Source organism: Sceloporus undulatus, chromosome 5 (assembly GCF_019175285.1).
Source record: "Sceloporus undulatus isolate JIND9_A2432 ecotype Alabama chromosome 5, SceUnd_v1.1, whole genome shotgun sequence".
Lineage (NCBI taxonomy): Eukaryota > Metazoa > Chordata > Lepidosauria > Squamata > Phrynosomatidae > Sceloporus > Sceloporus undulatus.
The window spans coordinates 165,594,025-165,612,386 of record NC_056526.1 but is presented as its reverse complement, the minus strand read 5'-3'; the positions used below and the strand labels follow the sequence as shown (position 1 = coordinate 165,612,386).

The 18,362-nt window shown below is 40.1% G+C and overlaps 1 protein-coding gene across 1 annotated transcript in view; it reads left to right on the top strand.

The window, feature by feature from the left end:
* Nucleotides 1-18,362, top strand: part of EGF (epidermal growth factor) — a 74,802-nt gene that overhangs the window by 33,237 nt on the left and 23,203 nt on the right. The window contains 6 exon segments of the mRNA XM_042470080.1: nucleotides 9,674-9,822; nucleotides 10,075-10,179; nucleotides 11,196-11,419; nucleotides 13,829-13,996; nucleotides 15,371-15,526; nucleotides 16,911-17,027. Of these exon segments, the coding sequence (XP_042326014.1) occupies nucleotides 9,674-9,822; nucleotides 10,075-10,179; nucleotides 11,196-11,419; nucleotides 13,829-13,996; nucleotides 15,371-15,526; nucleotides 16,911-17,027 (919 nt within the window).

Here is an 18,362-nt window from a genome sequence, read left to right as displayed (position 1 = left end):
TTACATGGAAGCTGTTTACCTCTAGTTTCAACTGCAAAATATAGTACATTATATGTGTATACTGTATAGTATAAGTGTATCAAGCCGCCTAGAAATCATACTTTTGGCTTTCTCTGTCATAAGTGTGGGAGTAATCATGAAAGAAATATCACTCTTCATTTCTCAGAGCACTTTGACCACATTAAATAGCTGGGTGAGCTGGGCTGCTGCAAATTAGCTCTGCTTGGGGATTCCTTGTTTCTGCTATTCAATTCTACACACAGCCTTTTCTTCTTTATTTTCAATTTACTGTAGAAACTATTCCCTGTACAAGCATTACATCAGTGCACTCATGGATGTGGGCAGACACCTGAAGCGCCTGTTTGTTTTGTCCTGAGGGATCAGTTCTTCAAGCAGATGGGAAGAACATGTTCAGGTGAGTAAAGATATTAAATTCTGGTTTCTCTTAAAATGTTGCTGCCTGAAGTCACATTAAATTCAATGGGGCTTACTCGCTTGAAGCCCCAAGGACACCCTTTCTAGGCCGTGGGGAAGTGGCCTTTTGCCACTTCCCCGGCCTGGAAAAGCGGCGGATCGGGCCTCAGGGCTGCCGCTGTAGCAAGCTGAGGCCCCGATCCAGGGGACAGGGCGGGTGCAGGCCGCCTCAAAGGTGGTCTGTACACAGCCCAGACGTCAGGCCAGGGGACAAGACCATAAAAACAGCTTTGAGATAATATGTAGCACTAGGATTTTACTTTGCCTATGCCTGGTGTATTCTTTGAATAGGAAACCTTTGATCTTTATAGATTTGGATTCTCTTCTCATAATCCTCTATCAGTAGTCATGTTGGTGGGCAAATGGGAGTTATAGACAAAATACCAGGATGCCATATACAAAATATCTAAACAGAAGCTGATTGAAAATACTACCTGCTAAAAAGAATTTATTGTTAGTTTTTTGTGGGTTTTTCCAGGCTATGTGGCCATTTCTAGAAGAGTTTCCGGCCACATACCCAAAAAACCCACAAAAACTATGGATGCTTTCAACTTCACAAATTTTGTTGTTGTTAAATGCCTTAGGTTGATTCCAGCTTATGTGATCCTATCCTAGGGTTTCTTGGCAGTTTCATTCAGAATGAGAGAGTGTGTTGCTCCATAATTTCCATAATTGAGCAGCCATTCAAACCCTGGTCTAGCATCCTAGTCGGTGCTTAAACCACTACAACATACTGGGTGACCTCAAACTGAACAAATATGCCAAGAGACCCCATGAAGTTTGCCTTAGGTGCCATAAGCTGGAAATGACTCAAAGGCACACAGCAGCAACAACAATAACAACAAATATTCCAGTCATCAACTGCCGTTCTCAGCTCTGCAAACTTGAGGCAGTAGGTTTCTTGATTGAACCAATCTACCTGTAGTGCAGTTTCTTTCTTTTCCTGCTGCTTTCCACTTTACCAAGCATTATAGTCTTTTCTCATGATGCATCCAAAGTACAATAGCCTCAGTTAGTGCCAAGTTTGGAAGCTTCACCTGGTGCAAAATATGGCAGCCAGCCTGTCGCTGGTATATCCGGTCGGACCACATAACGCTATTTTAAAATCTTTCATTGGCTGCCAATTAGCTTCCGGGTCGCGGTACAAGGTTGTGGTTATTACATTTTAGCCCTACATGTCTTGGGTCCAGCTTACTCGCGGGAGCGCCTGCTTCCATACAAGCCACCCCAAATTCTAGGACATTGGGAGGAATGCTATAGCCAAAGAAGACAGGTTGACTTCTATTTCTCAGAGGACTTTTCCAGCTGCTCCAAAACTGGGGAATGACTTGTTGGAGGCAATTTGTCAGAATAACCTTGATGCCTTTAAGAAGGCAGTCAGACTGATCTCTTCCGGCAAGCCTTTCCTGATTGACTGACCTCTCAAAATAAAGTAAACCCCATCTGCCCATAGCTATTTTTACTATCTGCCTATCTTTTAACTGTTTTAATTAATTTTAACTTGATTTGTAATTACACTAAGTGTTATATTTTATGTTGGTGGTAGGTTGGTGGTGTGATTTATGATTTATCGTATTATGTATTATTATCTTTATGTAACCCCCTCAATCGTAGGAGAGGGCAGGCTACAACAACAACAATAATAAATCTTTGCTTCTAGTTTGACAGATAGGCCCTTAAATAAACTATACTTCAGGACGAAGCACCCATCCTACTCCAGAATTCATTATTGTCATATTTCAACACTGAGGACAGGTTGAATGGGAGGAAAAATTAGTGGCTAGGAGATGATGAAAAACATCTCCCCCTGTTAATCATGTGGTGTGGTTTTAAAGAAGGTTGCAATAAAATAGAAAGCACTATTTTGACAAGTTTTCAGATCATTGGGTTTCACCACTTCATTATCCAAAATCATTTCATATTGAGTATGAAAATGACTTTCATTTGATATGTCATTAAATGAGGTTCAGTTGTTTAATATCTACTGGAATTCATTACTTTTTCCCCTACATAGATTCTTCTGGTACTCTGAACAGACATTTTTTAAAAGTACTCTATTCTTCCTGGTGTATGTTTTGGCGTATGTGGTCCTCTTCCATTTTGCAGCAAGAACACGGAGTAAGGATGAAGCTGTTTCCCAGTCATAGGGTTGTTTGCAAAACTACATGGGACTTTTTCACCACACAATATAACACACTATTCACTTTAACTGCAATGGAAAACTCCTATAATACTGGGATTTGCTGTATAGGAAAGAAAACTCTACCAGAGACTCTAGTGCCTCAGAAAAGTGCAAATCCCAGGATTCCTTAGGAACTTGTGGTGTTAAAGCTGCTGTTAAAGTGGAATCATAATGCTATAACTGAAAGGCCCTCACGTTACATACATGGTTTATTTCAGTTTTCTTTCCCTAAAGCAGCAGAATGGCTGGAATTCCTCTGAATAGTGCTGCTCTTCAGCTCCCAGCACTGCTCTATGTTAGTTAGGGTTGATGGGAATATAGTAAAACAACAAATGGATAACGCACCTTAGCCACCCCTGCCCTGGAGATGGTTTTGAAGCTACTGTTGTGTATAATATGTAATTCTTCTTCAGAAGAGAAACACCAGAATCCACTCAACTATTCATTATCAACTGTTAGATTAGGGCTTATGAAATGTTATATAATTTCTACTAACTGCTGTACCAACACTCTAATAACAACAGTAATAAAAATAACAAGAAAACTGTATTGTGTTCTATTAAAAATGACAAAATTGTAAATATTACAGGTGTAACAATAACAAGCAATTTCATAACCTGAACCCTTTGTTAAAAATACCATGTCTCAGTTTCTACAGGGGCTAGAGAGCTACTGTTTATATATATAAAACAGTGTTGTGTGTGTGTGTGTGTGTGGTGTGTGTGTATATTATATATATATATATATGAGAAGGTAGAAACCCAGGCCAATGATGATTCATATGGGTACCAAGTCAAATGCTTAGATCCAGGTAAAATGTGGCCAGCTGGGTAACATTGCAACCTTACCTATAGCAGAGGTTTTATAGTTAAGCACTCTATACTGATATTACAATAATGGTTCCATATTGGCAAGTCATGCTGCTTCATGTGAATCTAACTCAGAGCTTGGACAACTTACATTGTTAGACTACAATTCCCAGCATCTACCACACAGTATGGGCATGGCAATGGTGAATAGGGATTCTGGGAGTTGTAGCTCAACAAGGTAATATTTCTGGATTCAGTTTAATGTCAGTCTAATTTTAATTTACATTTAGTTTTAGAATCCGTTGTTGTTGTGCTGCTGCTGTTGCTGCTTTTTAAAGAAAACCTATGTTTTTAAGGGTGCACATCTGATAATGGTGGTTGTAGCCAGATCTGTACTTCACTGACACCAACAACATGGAAATGTGGTTGCTTTCCTGGTTATACCCTCATGGAAGATAATAAACATTGCACTGCAACAGGCAAGTACCATGATCAAGTACTTGGTTTGTGCCAAGTACAAACAACATATGTTCAAAGCTCTGGAACACAGGTTAAATTTGGTGAAAAAACAATTCTGCCATGGAATCAAGCAGTGTACATAATGTTATATTCAATTTCTCAATTCTTCCCCACTTGGATTCAATTTCAAAATGGTTAAAAAGAATTTGTGGAATAAAAAGTGGTAAAAAGAAAATACAGTTACCCCTCCGTTGCGTGGACTTCATATCTGCAACCCTCGCTTACTCATGGGAGCAAACAGAAGAGTTAAAATGGGGTGCACACCCAGGCACGCTCCTGCACTGCTACAGCCATATGCACCCATTCAAGCCTATGGGGCTTGAACTGGTGGAAATTCTGTTTTCACAGGGGTGTGTGTGTGTCCTGAATGGATCAGACACTAAAATGGGGGCTAACTGTATTCTGTTCTCAGGTACATGTGGCTCTCATGTACACTTGGCTCTTTATGAAAACTAAGTGCAGCTGGAGACAGGTGTATGCTGTAATAAAGGTTTTCTTTGAACCTTTTTATCCTTGTGCAATATGACTTTGTTCTCTTTCCTTTTCTCAAATATGGTGTACTGACAGATAGACCTAAGTCTAGCTGGTATTCCCAACCGAATAGATCTATTAAATAATGGAACTTCATCTCTCCAATTTTCAAAATAATTTTGATACTTCTTTCAGTGACCTGACATGGCCAGGGATGGCGCTCTATGTGAGCTAATTGTTACAAGTGTATTTTCTTGATTCTAACATCTTAACACAGTATTTGGAAAGAGAAAGCTCTGATGATATACCATTGTGGGGGGATATATCCTTTTTACTAGAGTAGTGCTGGAACTGACTAAAAGGGTGTGTGAAAGGGAGTGGTCAAGAAGCACAGGCCAGGAGAGGATATAGTTCTCCCTCTGTTTTTGTGGGGATCCATTCTGGCCCCCCTGTAAAAGCTGTGCACATTCCGGCCCTATGGCTTGATGGAGGTGCACTCCTGTGTGTGTGTGGGGGGGGCGTACGGGTGCATTTCATGGGTGCCCACCCCATTTTAACTCCCTCCATTTGCCCCCCCATGCGAATAATAAGGGCCGCAGATCCAAGTCTGCAAGAACGGGGGAGGACTGTATATGAATGCACAAGCTGTTTTACAGTTTAAAACTGGGTATATATGGGCAAACAACATCAGAGTGTGATTAAATAGCAAAGGTTATTCATGAAGAGATATAAGCTGAGATGCTGAACAGTTTGCTTTTGCCTGGCATTGTGGAAGAGCAAATTATACCTGCTTATTGCTTCTCCCCCCTTCTGAATTACCTGAGAGCAAACTGCTTTTGCACTTTGCTCTATCTCGTGCAGTCAGTCCTCTGTATCCATGGATTCTGCATCATGAATACAACTATCCATGGTTTGAAAGTATAGTTGTCCCTCCCAAGGTTCTCCTGATCCTTCATGCCTGGAACAGTTGATCCAAGCATCGAAGGTCAGGAGAAGCTCAACAAGCCCCTTCTACCTCCCTCTGATGTCCAGATTAGGTGATCCAGGCATGGGGGGTCTGGAGGGACCCGCATGGGCCCTCTCCTGGGGGAGAGGGTTTAATTCATGATTTTTCCATTTCGCAGGGGTCTATCGCCCCTAAACCCTGCAAATATGGATGACTGTGTTTCTTGGTTTGTGTGTATCTGCATGTATATAAAAATCCAAAAAACAAACCTTGATTTGCCATTTTATACAAGGGTTCCATTTTACTATGCTATTGTAATAATAGGACTTGAACATCCATGCATTTTGGTATCCATGGGGCAGTCCTGAACCAACCCTCACTGAATACCAAGGACTCATGGTAGTTAAAAATCTGAAACGATGGTGAGGGGGAATGACACTGCACATGCTTTCCTGCCTCTTTCTACTGAAGTTTCTTATCTACAGATTATTGGGACTAGAAGGTTAACATGCTCTGAATTTGTCCCCAACAGGACCCAAGCCATTTCTGTTGTTTGCAAACAGCCAGATATCCGCCGCATTGGTTTTGATGGAACAGATTATTCAAGTATACTCACGCTGGCAGATGGAGCAGTCTTAGCTCTGGCTATGACCCTGTTGGAAATAAGGTGAGGCATTTAAAAAAAAAGAGAGGGATTTTGAAGTGTCACAGGACACATGGCTTTTGCTTCTTTGCATTTTAACCTCTTAGTTTCTGGTGTATGTAAGGACGAGCACCAGTGCTTTTGCTGAAGCTGTTTGCAGATAGCTAGTTCTTATTTCTAGAACTCTGAGCCGTATCAGTAGTAGAGGGAGAGAGAAGGCTACCAGTACCATCAGGGCTAGCCTGAAGAAGGAGGCTCCTCCCTCCCTACAGGGACGTAGCCAGATTTAGGAAGGGGGGGGTCCAGACTAGTGCCATCATTATAATGGGGCTTGGGTGCGGCGGCGCAGCAGCACCACCCATTCATTTTTCTAATGGAGGGGGGGGTCCGGACCAAGATCCCCCCCCGGCTACATCCCTGCTCCCTAACTGTCACTTTCGGCCTCTGAGGGAGAGAGTAGGCTGGCCCAGTACCATCAGGGGCTAGCCTGATGAAGGAGCTCCTCCCTCCCTAACTGTCATCTTTCGGCCTCTGAGGAGAGGAAGGCTGGCCCAGTACCATCAGGGGCTAGCCTGAAGAAGGAGGCTCCTCCCTCCCTAACTGTCATCTTTCGGCCTCTGAGGGAGAGAGAAGGCTGGCCCAGTACCATCAGGGGCTAGCCTGAAGAAGAAGAGCCCTCCCTCCAGTCCATCTGCCTTGGTCCGCCTCAGAGGGAGAGAAGAATGCTGGACCTGATTCCCTCCCCCCCTCACCATTTCTTCTCCTTTTGTGTCTTTTAGATTGTAAGCCTGTGGGCAGGGAACTGTCTGTTATCCCCTCTATTGTAAACCGCTCGGTTCCCAGTGATTGCGGTATATAAATAAAACCTATATATTATTATTATTATTATTATTATTATTATTATTATTATTGGTGCTTTCTGCACCGCCATTTGGGACGTCCTCTGACGTCCCATTTTAAAAAAGGGGCGTCTCTTATAGACGCCCCTGGGCCTAGTACGGACTCCGTCCGTACAAGATGGCGCCGGCCGTTCTACATGGCCGGCGCCATCTTTGCGTATCGGACGCTGAGCGTCCGTACGGTCGCGCCGCTTGTGACATAGCGAGACGCGCCCCTGCCCCTCGCTACGTTGCAAACGCGACGGAAAAAGAAGCTCCATTTTGGAGCTTCTTTTTTGGTCCGCGCGGGAGTCGGGCCGTGTGAAGTCTCCGACTCCCCCGCGGACCTACTGGCGGCGGCAGCAGACCGCCGCAAAGCGCCGGTCTGTACCCCGCCATTATTATTATTATTAGTTAAATGGAATTTTTTGTTTTCCATCTATAGTATGACTTCTTTCATGTACTGACAGGAAATACTTAAGGTTTACAAGTTTATTTCAAAAATATTATTTCTGATATTCAGGTCTAGTTGCTGATGCTTTGGTAGCCAAAATGGCATAAGCCAAGAAAAAACAGGGTCTTACCTATCCCAGAGCATCAAACATGATCACTGGCCACAGGATGCTAAGAAAAAAAGGTGCAAAACTGGGTGAAGGGGACAGAATGGAATGTCATGGAAAAGAACATGAGGGGCTTCCCATCACATGGTACAACTTTCAGTTGCTGGGCCCATGACTAAAGATTTCAGCATCATTTGCTAGATTGCTCACTGTAATCCTGTTTGGTTTCAGGACTCCCAGTTTCAAAACTCCTCAAAAGAGATGATGTATAAGATAGTGTGATAAATTTTGAATTCCTAGGGATCCTATAACTTAAATGGCAGCTGAGAACTGTGGACCTGCCACTGCCACATGATTCACAACTCAAACCTATTTATTGTGGAGTAAAACCCAGTGATAGGTTTGCCTTGGGGGTCACCATAAATCGGAAACAAATTGAAGGCACACATCACACACACACAAAATCCATTGACACTATATTTATTTATGGATAAACATACTTAGACTTCCTAGATAGAGATCTGGAAATACTTCCAGTTTGCCAAAATATGGAAAACTGCAGAAATTATTAAATTTAACTGACTTGATTTATTTAGTCCACAGACCATTTCACATTTGTGAAAGGGAAAATAGATGCTCAAACAAGCTGCATAATAATATCTAATCACAGGAACAAGAAAAGCACTTAAAAGATGAAATTGTTATGACAGTAAAATCTAATATTATTGGCCAGCTTTTCAAATTGTATTTTAAAACCTTGTAATCTTCTAAGTTTGGAAATTCTCTACAAATTCTGTAATACCACATGGAGCGTAACCCATTTTCTCCTCCTTTTATAAAGGAGAAAGGGCTGCTGGGCTCAGCAGTTTAGGATGAGGCATAGGAGGTAAGAGCATTTTAATACTAGACTATAGAGTGCTAAGAAACCCAAGGTGACATCAAATTTATTCTTTGCAAGAGAAAGGAAGAAGTGCTTGTGTGGTTTCTCTTCTTCCTCCTTATTTGTGCCCAAATAACTTTGGGTACTGTGGCTGGCTGTGGGTATTGTGGATCTTGAGGTGGGCGTGATATCAGTTTGCTCTACTCTAAATCAGGCAGAAAAATATCATGGTCTGTCCTTGCTTGTATCTAGAAAATGCAGTTAGGGGAAAAAATTGCTTCTGTTGAATATCTTGAATTATAACATCCATATATGCATACCCTCCAACATTTCACAGATGAAAAGTGTGGGTGCATTTACACTGTAGAAATAGTGTAGTTTGACACCACTTTAAGGGCTGTAGCTTATGGAATCCTGGGATTTGTAGTTTTGCAAAGTCTTTAGCCTTTTCTGCCAAAGAATAAGGGTACTTCACAAAGCTACAAATCCCAGGATTTGGTAGGACAGAGCCATGGCAGTTAAGCCAGTGTCAAAGTGCATTATTTCTACAGTGTAGATGCACCCTGGGACATATGTGACTAAGCAATATCAAAGTATGGTTAAGGTGGTAAAAGTAATTAATGAGGATAAACAAAGGAGCTAGGACAGGCTGCAATAGTTGGCTTTTGCCTGAGCTTCTTGGGAAGGGCAAGATTCCATCCTCTTCTGTCCCACTGATGAATTAATTGAGCACAAACTATTTTTGTCTTTTTGTGGGTTTTTTGCAGCAAGTGAAGTAGGCCAGGGTCAAAAGGGGAAAGTGGTAGGAGGAGAAACTGGGACATTTTAAAAGCAGCTGAAGAAGTGGGACAACTGAAAAATAATTAGGATTGTCCCTGCTAAACTGGGAGAGTTGAAAGGTAGGACCTATGGTACTGACAAAGCCTTGTTTCTCACATTATGCACCTCATTTAAGAACATTCAAAAGTCAAAACAAGGTCCGCTATTATAATCTGACTTGCTTTAAGGCTCGTGCTTTTATTATGGGTTGGCTAGCTGAAAGGGAAAAGCAAGATATTGAGGATACAGTATATAGGGCAGCTCGGATTTATGAGCTAAGTATGCTCAGGCTACAGGAGTCATTCTGGTTGAAGGATAAATGCCTTCTTATTTGACCCATAATCATGGACTACAATTTTGTAAATAACTGTATTATTTTTCCCACTGGAAAAGAAATTTCATTGCTAAAGCCAATTCCCTGAGATAAGGAAATCTGAACCACAAATAACAAGTACAATAATCAGCTATAAGCCTTCTGTTTTCTCATTACAGATTTATTTTGCCCACACAGCCTTGAAGTGGATAGAGCGAACTAATCTGGATGGCACAGATCGTGAAAAAGTTATCCACAAAGCAACCCAGAGACCTGAAGGGCTTGCTGTGGACTGGATTAACCGCAAATTGTATTGGACTGACCCTGGGTATGCCTTTGTCTCAGTGGGGCATATAATGCCATGGCAATGAAAGAGACTGACTGAAATGCTGTTTTGAAATGTCCATATGCTTTTGTGTGCTTAAGGCAAATCATAATTTGAGGCTTTAACTCCAGAAAAAAACACAATTGTTCAGTGCTGACCTTTCGCTGGATTCTATAGTTATAGCCTTAGCTTTTCTTTTGATGGAATATATTTATTTTAGTAACACATCTTTATGAACGTGTGTACCTATTGCAGGAAGTCTCGCATTGAAAGTAGCAATCTCAATGGAATGCAGAGGAAAATAGTTATTCAAGAGGATATGTCTCATCCGAAAGGAATTGCTGTCCATCCTTTCACTGAGTAAGCTATCCAGCATGCTTTGACACTGACAGTAAGTAGGACAGAGTAGCCCATTCCAAACTGGTACCTGCCAGATGTCTTGCACTACAGCTCCCAGGTTGCTGAAATCTGGTGCAAAGACTCCAAGGAATAACAGATTTCATAGAATCATAGAATCATAGAATTATAGAGTTGGAAGAGACCACAAAAGCCATCCAACCCCCTGCCATGCAGGAAATTACAATCAAAGCATCCCCGACAGATGGCCATCCAGCCTTTGTTTAAAGACCTCCAAGGAAGGAGACCCCACCACACCACACACTATCGAACAGCTCTTACTGTCAGAAGCTTGCCTGGAGCTTGCATCCATTGTTCTGTGTTCTAATCTCTAGAACAGCAAAAAACAAGCCTGCTCCATCCTCAAATACTTAAAGAGGGCTATCATACCACCCCTTACCTGTCTCTTCTCCAGGCTAAACATACCCAGCTCCCTAGGATAAACATTTCTCATAACGCATCATTTCCAGACGTTTCACTCACTCTCAGCCACAGAAACCCCCATGATATGTCTGCCTTAGGATTGTCATAATGAAAATAACTTGAAGGCACACTACAACAACAGCAACATGCCTACTGTATACCACAGGGATATATAACTGTGACAAATCCAGGGGCCAGTTTTCTGCCTCTTCGACTCTTCAGGGACCACACTGCCAAAACACACACACAAACAAACAAACCAACAAAGAAACTACAGAACAAGTGGCCCAATTCTTCTAGTTTTGAAAAATGGATACATTTTAGTGTTAAATAGGGAGAGCACTGTCCATGGTGGATGGGGAATTCTCAGAGCTGTAGTCCAAAAATTAACTTTTCTAAATTCTAACTTTCCTGACTTACAGGCTAAGTCCTGTTGTGTCTACAAATGGCTTATAAGTGCTCTTATTTTTTATTATAAGGTGAACATGATATCTATATATAAAATATTATATAGTTTAATCTACATAATGATGTAATTCTGTTTTCCTTCAATTGAGGCAAATATTTTGGACTGACCTAGGGATCAATCCAAGAATTGAAAGGTCTTCCTTGCAAGGCTCCAATCGTCTTATCATAGCAAAATCTAACTTGCTTTGGCCCAGCGGAATAACTATTGACTACTTTGCTGACAAGTTGTATTGGTGTGATGCGAGGAAGTCTGTGATTGAAACTGCAAATCTGGATGGTTCTAAGCGGCAAATCCTCACACAGAATGATGTAGGTGAGGATTTGGGATTGATATTTTTCTAACCATTTGAAGTATAATGAAGGTCAAATTCTGGGTTATAAAGTGCCTTGTGAAATATACTGACAATGATGTAAGCTTTTAAAAAACTACAAGCCGAGTCTCCCTTATCTAGAATGCCAAAATCCAAAATACTCCAAAATCCAAAATTGTCCACAAGGGTGGCTGAAATAGTGACTGCTTTGCTTTCTGATGGTACAGTGTACATAAACTTTGTACTTTGCACAAAATTATTAAAATATTATGCATAAAATTACCTTCAGCCTATGCACATCAGATATATACAAAACAGAAATTAATTCCATGTTTCGACTTGGGTTCCATCTCCAAGACATCTCATTATGTATATGCAAATATTTCAAAATCTGAAAAAATCCAAAATCCCAAACACTTACTAACCGTACATTCCTGATAAGGGAGACTCAACCTGTACATTCTTACTCCATTTCTAGGAAACCTGTGTATCAAACAGTATCCTAGAGTTTTAAATCCTGGCAGCAGCTACCAGAGAACCCTTTTCTCAAGTTCTCAACAGACATGTGCCAGATATTGGCAGTGAAAAGTATATGCTTAGGCAAAGATTGCATAAGATGCTAAATAATAATAATAATTATAATAATAATTTTATGTAAATTTCCTGCTTCTCCCAGGTGGATCGAAGCAGGAATACAGCCTGATAAAAATATATAGCATTTTTATTTCCAGATTTTTATCACATGGTTGTTGATTTCAGAATGGATAGTGAACTGCTTTGAGCAAACTGCATAAAATGGAAAATAGGAATATGACTAAATAAATAGACAAGCTGGAAGTATGCAAAGTGAAAAGAGTTTGTAACAAAACTGGAACAAAACAGTTATCTTTTAATCTTATATATATATATATATATATATATATATATATATATAATCATAAACTCATTGAATACTGTAAATGGTGCTAGATAAATGTGATAAAATAACTAAACAATGAAACAAATATGATTTCTGGGGACTGTTAAATGAGAAACTAACTATACACTGAGTATTTTTTTTAAAATTAAATCCTTTATTTTAAAATTGACCTGATTATTCACTGTTGATTTCCAATAAATCTCTACTGGATCATCCATTTCTTTCTCTCTAACACACATATACCCATGCTCCACTGAAACTAAGTAGGCAAAGGATATAAATAAAATCTAAAAGTGAATAACTGAACAGTTACAGGGACCATCTCTTTTAAAACAACTCCACTGGCTCCTAGTTTGTTTCTGGGCACAATTAAAAGTGCTGATTATAAAGCCCTATGTAGCCCAGGACTACTTGAAGGACCATAGTCTCCCTATATGAGTCTGAGTGGATTCTGATATCCCAGAAGTATAAAGTTGAATTATACTTCTTTTATAGTTAATATTCAATTATGAGCTTCCTATAGCATTATTCTTACAAATTTAATCTTGTTACAACAAAATCATACAGGTTCCATGAAAACTAATGTCCTTTATCATAAGATAATATCACTATATTACATTGCTTCAAAGTCTAAATACATACTAAAGTGATTAAGTAACAGCATAGTGTCACAATACTTATACTCTTATACGCCAACAAATCCACAGTCAGTAGTTGCAATGAAATTAATTCATAGGTTACATCTGCACTGCAGAAATAATTTGGATTGACACCATTTAAATTACATATACAATTCTGGGAAGTGTATTTTGTTGCGGCACCAAAGTGGAACTCTGAACGATAGGCATGTTTTGACTGGTGGGAAAATGCTCATGAAACAGCCTACTTCTGGAATTTTAGATCAGCACTGGCATTTAGTGTATCGTTTAAATGAAGATGCTTATTACGGCACTACTGCCATCTAGTGCCATTCCTGCTAATCATGGTCTGTGAATGATGATGTATGCCAACAATAGCGATATTCAAAGACATGGCCATACTAATCTGGATCAGTATACAAAGGGATCTTACAGGGTGGTTGAGACCAACAAGTTTATCACATGGGAGAGATCCCATGCTGAAACGGGGTTTAAATTGGAAAAAAACAACCCACAAAAGCAGGTTGATTTTCACATGGCATCATTGTTAAAGTGGTGTTAACGTGAACAGAATTATTATCATTATTATTTGCTGTGGTGTGCAATGGGTGGGTGGATACAGCCCTCCAAGGTTTCAGGACAGGGAGGCTGATGAAAAGTTCAGCATTTTAGATCCCTTAATTAAATGTCAGACTAACACCTGGAATAGACTCCTTGCCCTACTGGCATGAAAGTGACCAGCCACCACCCAATACAAGTGTCCTGATGTGAAGAACAAATGTGTATGTGCACTTACTTACTGACAACCACATTTTTCAATGGGGCTGTAAAGAGTACACATTTGTATTTTTTAGGTCATCCATTTGGCATAACAGTGTTTGAGGATTATATTTGGTTCTCTGACTGGACTAGGCCTTCATTACTGAGAATGGACAAAAAGACTGGCCTAAACAGGGTACGCCTTGGAGGCAGCATGCTGAGACCCTCATCACCAATTGTTATCCATCCTCTATCAAAACCAGGTATATTTTAAGGGTTATACACTGCATTCCTTTTCCCCTGAAAGCCAGCTTGGTGCCTAATAGATAGAAAATGGTTGAAAATGTCAGTTGCAGAAAGGCTGGCCAGACAATATTTGGTGAATGCTTTAATTCAGGGTGAGGAATTTTTCCTCTCCCATGGAGGTTGTTTTATTTCTGCAAAACATCTGAGGAATGGAAGATTTCCTAAACCTATTCAAAATAACACCCTAAATAGCAAAATATTAGATTTGAAAACAACGCAAAGGCTGCCAAAGACAGCCTTTCAACTTTTTCTTCAAAAAATAATATCATGACTCTCAAAAGGGTCTTACCTATGGGCAGCTTGAGAAATTTACAGTAATTGTTGACAAGTCTTATTTGTCTGGCTGTTATAGGCAATTATGAATTTGCCTCCTGTTTGAAATTAGGAACTGAATATGTTACTGCAACATTTGTTCGCCTCTAGTCACAGCCTTGAAAAGTTACTTTTTGAGGATTATATTTCTCAGAAGTAGTACAGCTATACCTCAGTTAACAGTTAAGAAAGACTGGCAAAGAAACTCCTTTGCCCATGTTTTTCCCCTTGTTCTCTATACAACTATAGAGTGATTTTTTTATCAGCATGATCACTGGGAGGATGATAATAATAGGTTTTATTTTTATTTTAATGATGAAAGAGAGCTGCAGAAACACACAGTTTCGGTGTTGGGTTGGAGCAGCATATCTGTAGTAAACAATGCAATAAAACTTGAAATTGGAAAGAATGGATTCTAGACTAGCAGATCCTACTGTAGTTATGTGTGCGTGCCTAGAATAGAGAAGATAAAAAGCAGTTGCCTTCAGAATTCCTTACTGAGCATGCATAAATAGCAAAACAGAAACAGAAAGAAAAGCAGATAAGCCTGCCTCACCAGCTACCAATGATACATTACTCAAACATTGATCTATAAGGTTGGTCACCAAAATGGAAATTATAAGAAGAGTGGAGGTTGACGAAAGAAAGAAAAAATAATTCCTGGTTGCATTTTGGTAGAAGCCTTCAAGAGGTCTCTAGAAAGCTCAATATATTTTTGTTTATTTATGCTGGCTTACCTGGCTTGATTGTTTCATTTCACATGTGAATACCATTATTTTTGAATTAAAGGTTTTCTGAAACATATCGAACAGCTTTTATTTTTGTGGTATCCCTATTCTTTCTATGTTATTTCTGTCCCTGATACCAAATTTTCTGTTTAAAAAGTAATGTCCAGGAACACTTCTACTTTGTTTATTGGGGTATAGCTGTATTTTTAAGTTCTAGGACAGTGGCAAAATTTGGCTAGAAATGATAGAATTTAACAGCCTGGCTTACTCAGTCATTCTTTGTTGTTTCAGGCTGTGTGTCTATGTCAAAGGAAGGTATTCCAGCTAATAAGATGCCAGTGCTGAGTACATTCTTCCAGTATCCTCTGGGTAACAGCGCATACAGAGATAGCATTGAAGATGATCTACAGGTGAAACAGGAGCTGACTGCAGAAATCGTGATATCTAGTAAAGACAGTTGTTTCATATTTCATACTGCCATGGGGAGAGGGGAATGAAACAACAAGGGTTAGGCAAAATGCACAGCCTCTATCTGTCCTGGTTTGGCAGAATCCTCTGTCATTCCACTTACGGTAGTTATTTTTTAAATGTTCTCATTTCTCTATCTTCCTTCCACTTCCCCCTTTCAATTTCTGCTCACTTCATTTGCTGCAAACTGAGATCAAAGTGCAAAACTCAGTAAACACAGAAAGAGAGAGAGGAAAGGGCAGAGTTTTCTCTGTCCTAATCTCAGTATATAAATACCATCATTTCTCTGGTTAAAGTGCCTGTAGTAGTTTTCTGTGTTTTTTCCTCATTAATAACTTTTGCTATCTTATTGCCTGGCCACACCATTTTGACCACCCTTTGATGTTGTTTAGCCACATGTGTCCCAGTTTTCATCTGTTTAAATGTTGGAGGGTTTGAAAGTTGTTCCAGGGAATAGTGGGCTCAGCTTGTCTTCAGTCGAGAGGGGTGGCTCTTGTGATTGTGTACATTGAGGTAGACATAGCCCTAGGTGTTGCCCACCTCAGGTTTGCACAGTGTAAAATGTCCTACAGGAATTAACATCATACATATAAGATCTAATCATCCATAAATAGTATCTAGGTATATGCAATTTTGACCATATAAATGTTAAAATGTTACAATTGTTGGGTTATCAAACAGTTGTTGGGTGTAAATAATAATTATAATAATATATATATTTAAAAGCCTAGGGCCTCTCCTTTCTCCTCCCACTCAGCCTCATCCCACTCACCACATTCTTCATCATTTTAAAGGGACACAGGCAAACTCCCTGGCCCATTTCTGAAAAAAGGCAGATGTTTGTGGACCAGTAGTGTCAGTCCTCTTAGGGTGTCACCTGGTACAGCCTGTAGTCACCACACCCATGCACTGTAGCTAATGTTTTCATAAAGTAAGCATAGACCACATCTATAACAAGCTGTAAAGTATGCTGTACAACAAAACTCTGAGATTTCAATGTCAAAACCTGAAACCTAGAGCCAGCCTCTTAGTGATCTCCTGGAGGTGGCTCATGGTGATGTTACAAGGAGCCACCTCTGGTAATATCATTAAACAGGATGCCTTCAGCATCAACCACAACTCCATAGAGTATGATGTTCAACTAAAAAACATCAGGACTAACAAACATACACATACTTTCTAAGACAGCTCTCACTATGTGATTCCTAACTGTCATCCTGAAAACTGGAGAAGGGTTTATTTATTTATATATTTATTTAAAAAACTGGTTCTAAGAAGTTTAGCCCTCAAACAATTAGGTATTCTGAGTGGATAAACTATGAAGAATTAGAGTTGTACCATTTGTTTTCATCCTTTGCCACAGACCAGGACCATTGTACATGGTTGGGATGTGACATCAATGCCGAGTGTATTTCAAATGAAGATGGTGCTACTTGTCAATGCCAAACGGGGTTCATCATGGAAGGCCAATTGTGCTATGGTAATTCTAATGTCATAGGCCAACATCACAGAATAATACTCATTATAGAATTTATATGACAGCTGCATGTTATAGGTTTGTAGTGGATAAAGTTTGAAACGTAGGCAATATTGCATGACTGCTTTTGGTTTTTTAAAAAATGTTGAGCCCATTGTGTGGTAACTGGACTGTTTGACTAGGACTCTGGAGATTGGGGTTCAATTCTCTGCTTGGTCATGGAAATATTTAAATTCTGTGAAGCCCAAGTTTCCACTTAACACCATTCCCAGTGGCTGGTGGATTCTATGCAAGTGGATGGGTAATTCTGCCCCAGGTTTTATTCTAAACTTTAAAGGAGGTATCCAGTCTGGTGAAACTTGCTCCCAAAATAGGTTCAGTATTTTGGATAGTTCCTGTACAGCTTGGACTAAATAGCTGAAGAACTCCCCTAGCAAGGAACCTACTAACTGCCACTGCTTAGGCCACAGTTGTTAGACTCAAGGTAGATAAAGGCAGCATCTGGACTGCAGAAATAATGCCATTTGACATGCCTTTTTTGGACAAATAATTTTATTAATTATATCACACATAATACATAACTTATACCTTGATATTAAGCATTGCATATTCCACAACAAATGCTCATTTTCACAGAAAAAACCAACAACCATACAAAAAGACATTCTCTGAATGATGCCAGTCACAGATACTGGTGAAATATCTCTAGAATAAACTCTTCTAGAACATGCCCACATAGCTTGAAAAACCCACAAAAAACTATGGATGCTGGCCATGAAAGCCTTTGACTTCATATACAAAAGACAATTGCAAATCACCAATTTGCTAAAAAAAACCTTCCCAAATAATGAAATATCATTCTAAGGCTCAGTACAGATTAGAAAAAAGGGGCGGCCAGAGGCTGTCCCTTTCTCCTCTGGATAATTGCTGTGGCAACCGTACGACCGCGACAATGATCTGCTGCAAAAAGGAGCTCCGAAATGGAGCTTCTTCCCGCGACGCCACCAAGGTGCCATTTGCACCCAGGGGCATCGTGGTGATGTGTTTTGTGTGCTGTGCCATTTGGACATGTTGCACAAGACACGCCATGTATGTGTGCACCGTATAGATGGCGCTGTGTGAAGATGGCACCACTCATACGTATTAGGGTTCGGGAGCTTGCGGTGGCTGCGTGTTCCCAAACCCTAAAATAGCCGCCGGCATGCCACAAAGTGCCAGGTCAATATATTTAGGTAGATCTTCCTAGGAGAAAACATAAAAAGAGAATTGGTCATTAAATTATACAATTTTTCCTTTTCCAATCTTGTTTTATTATCATACCCACTACAAAATTCATAT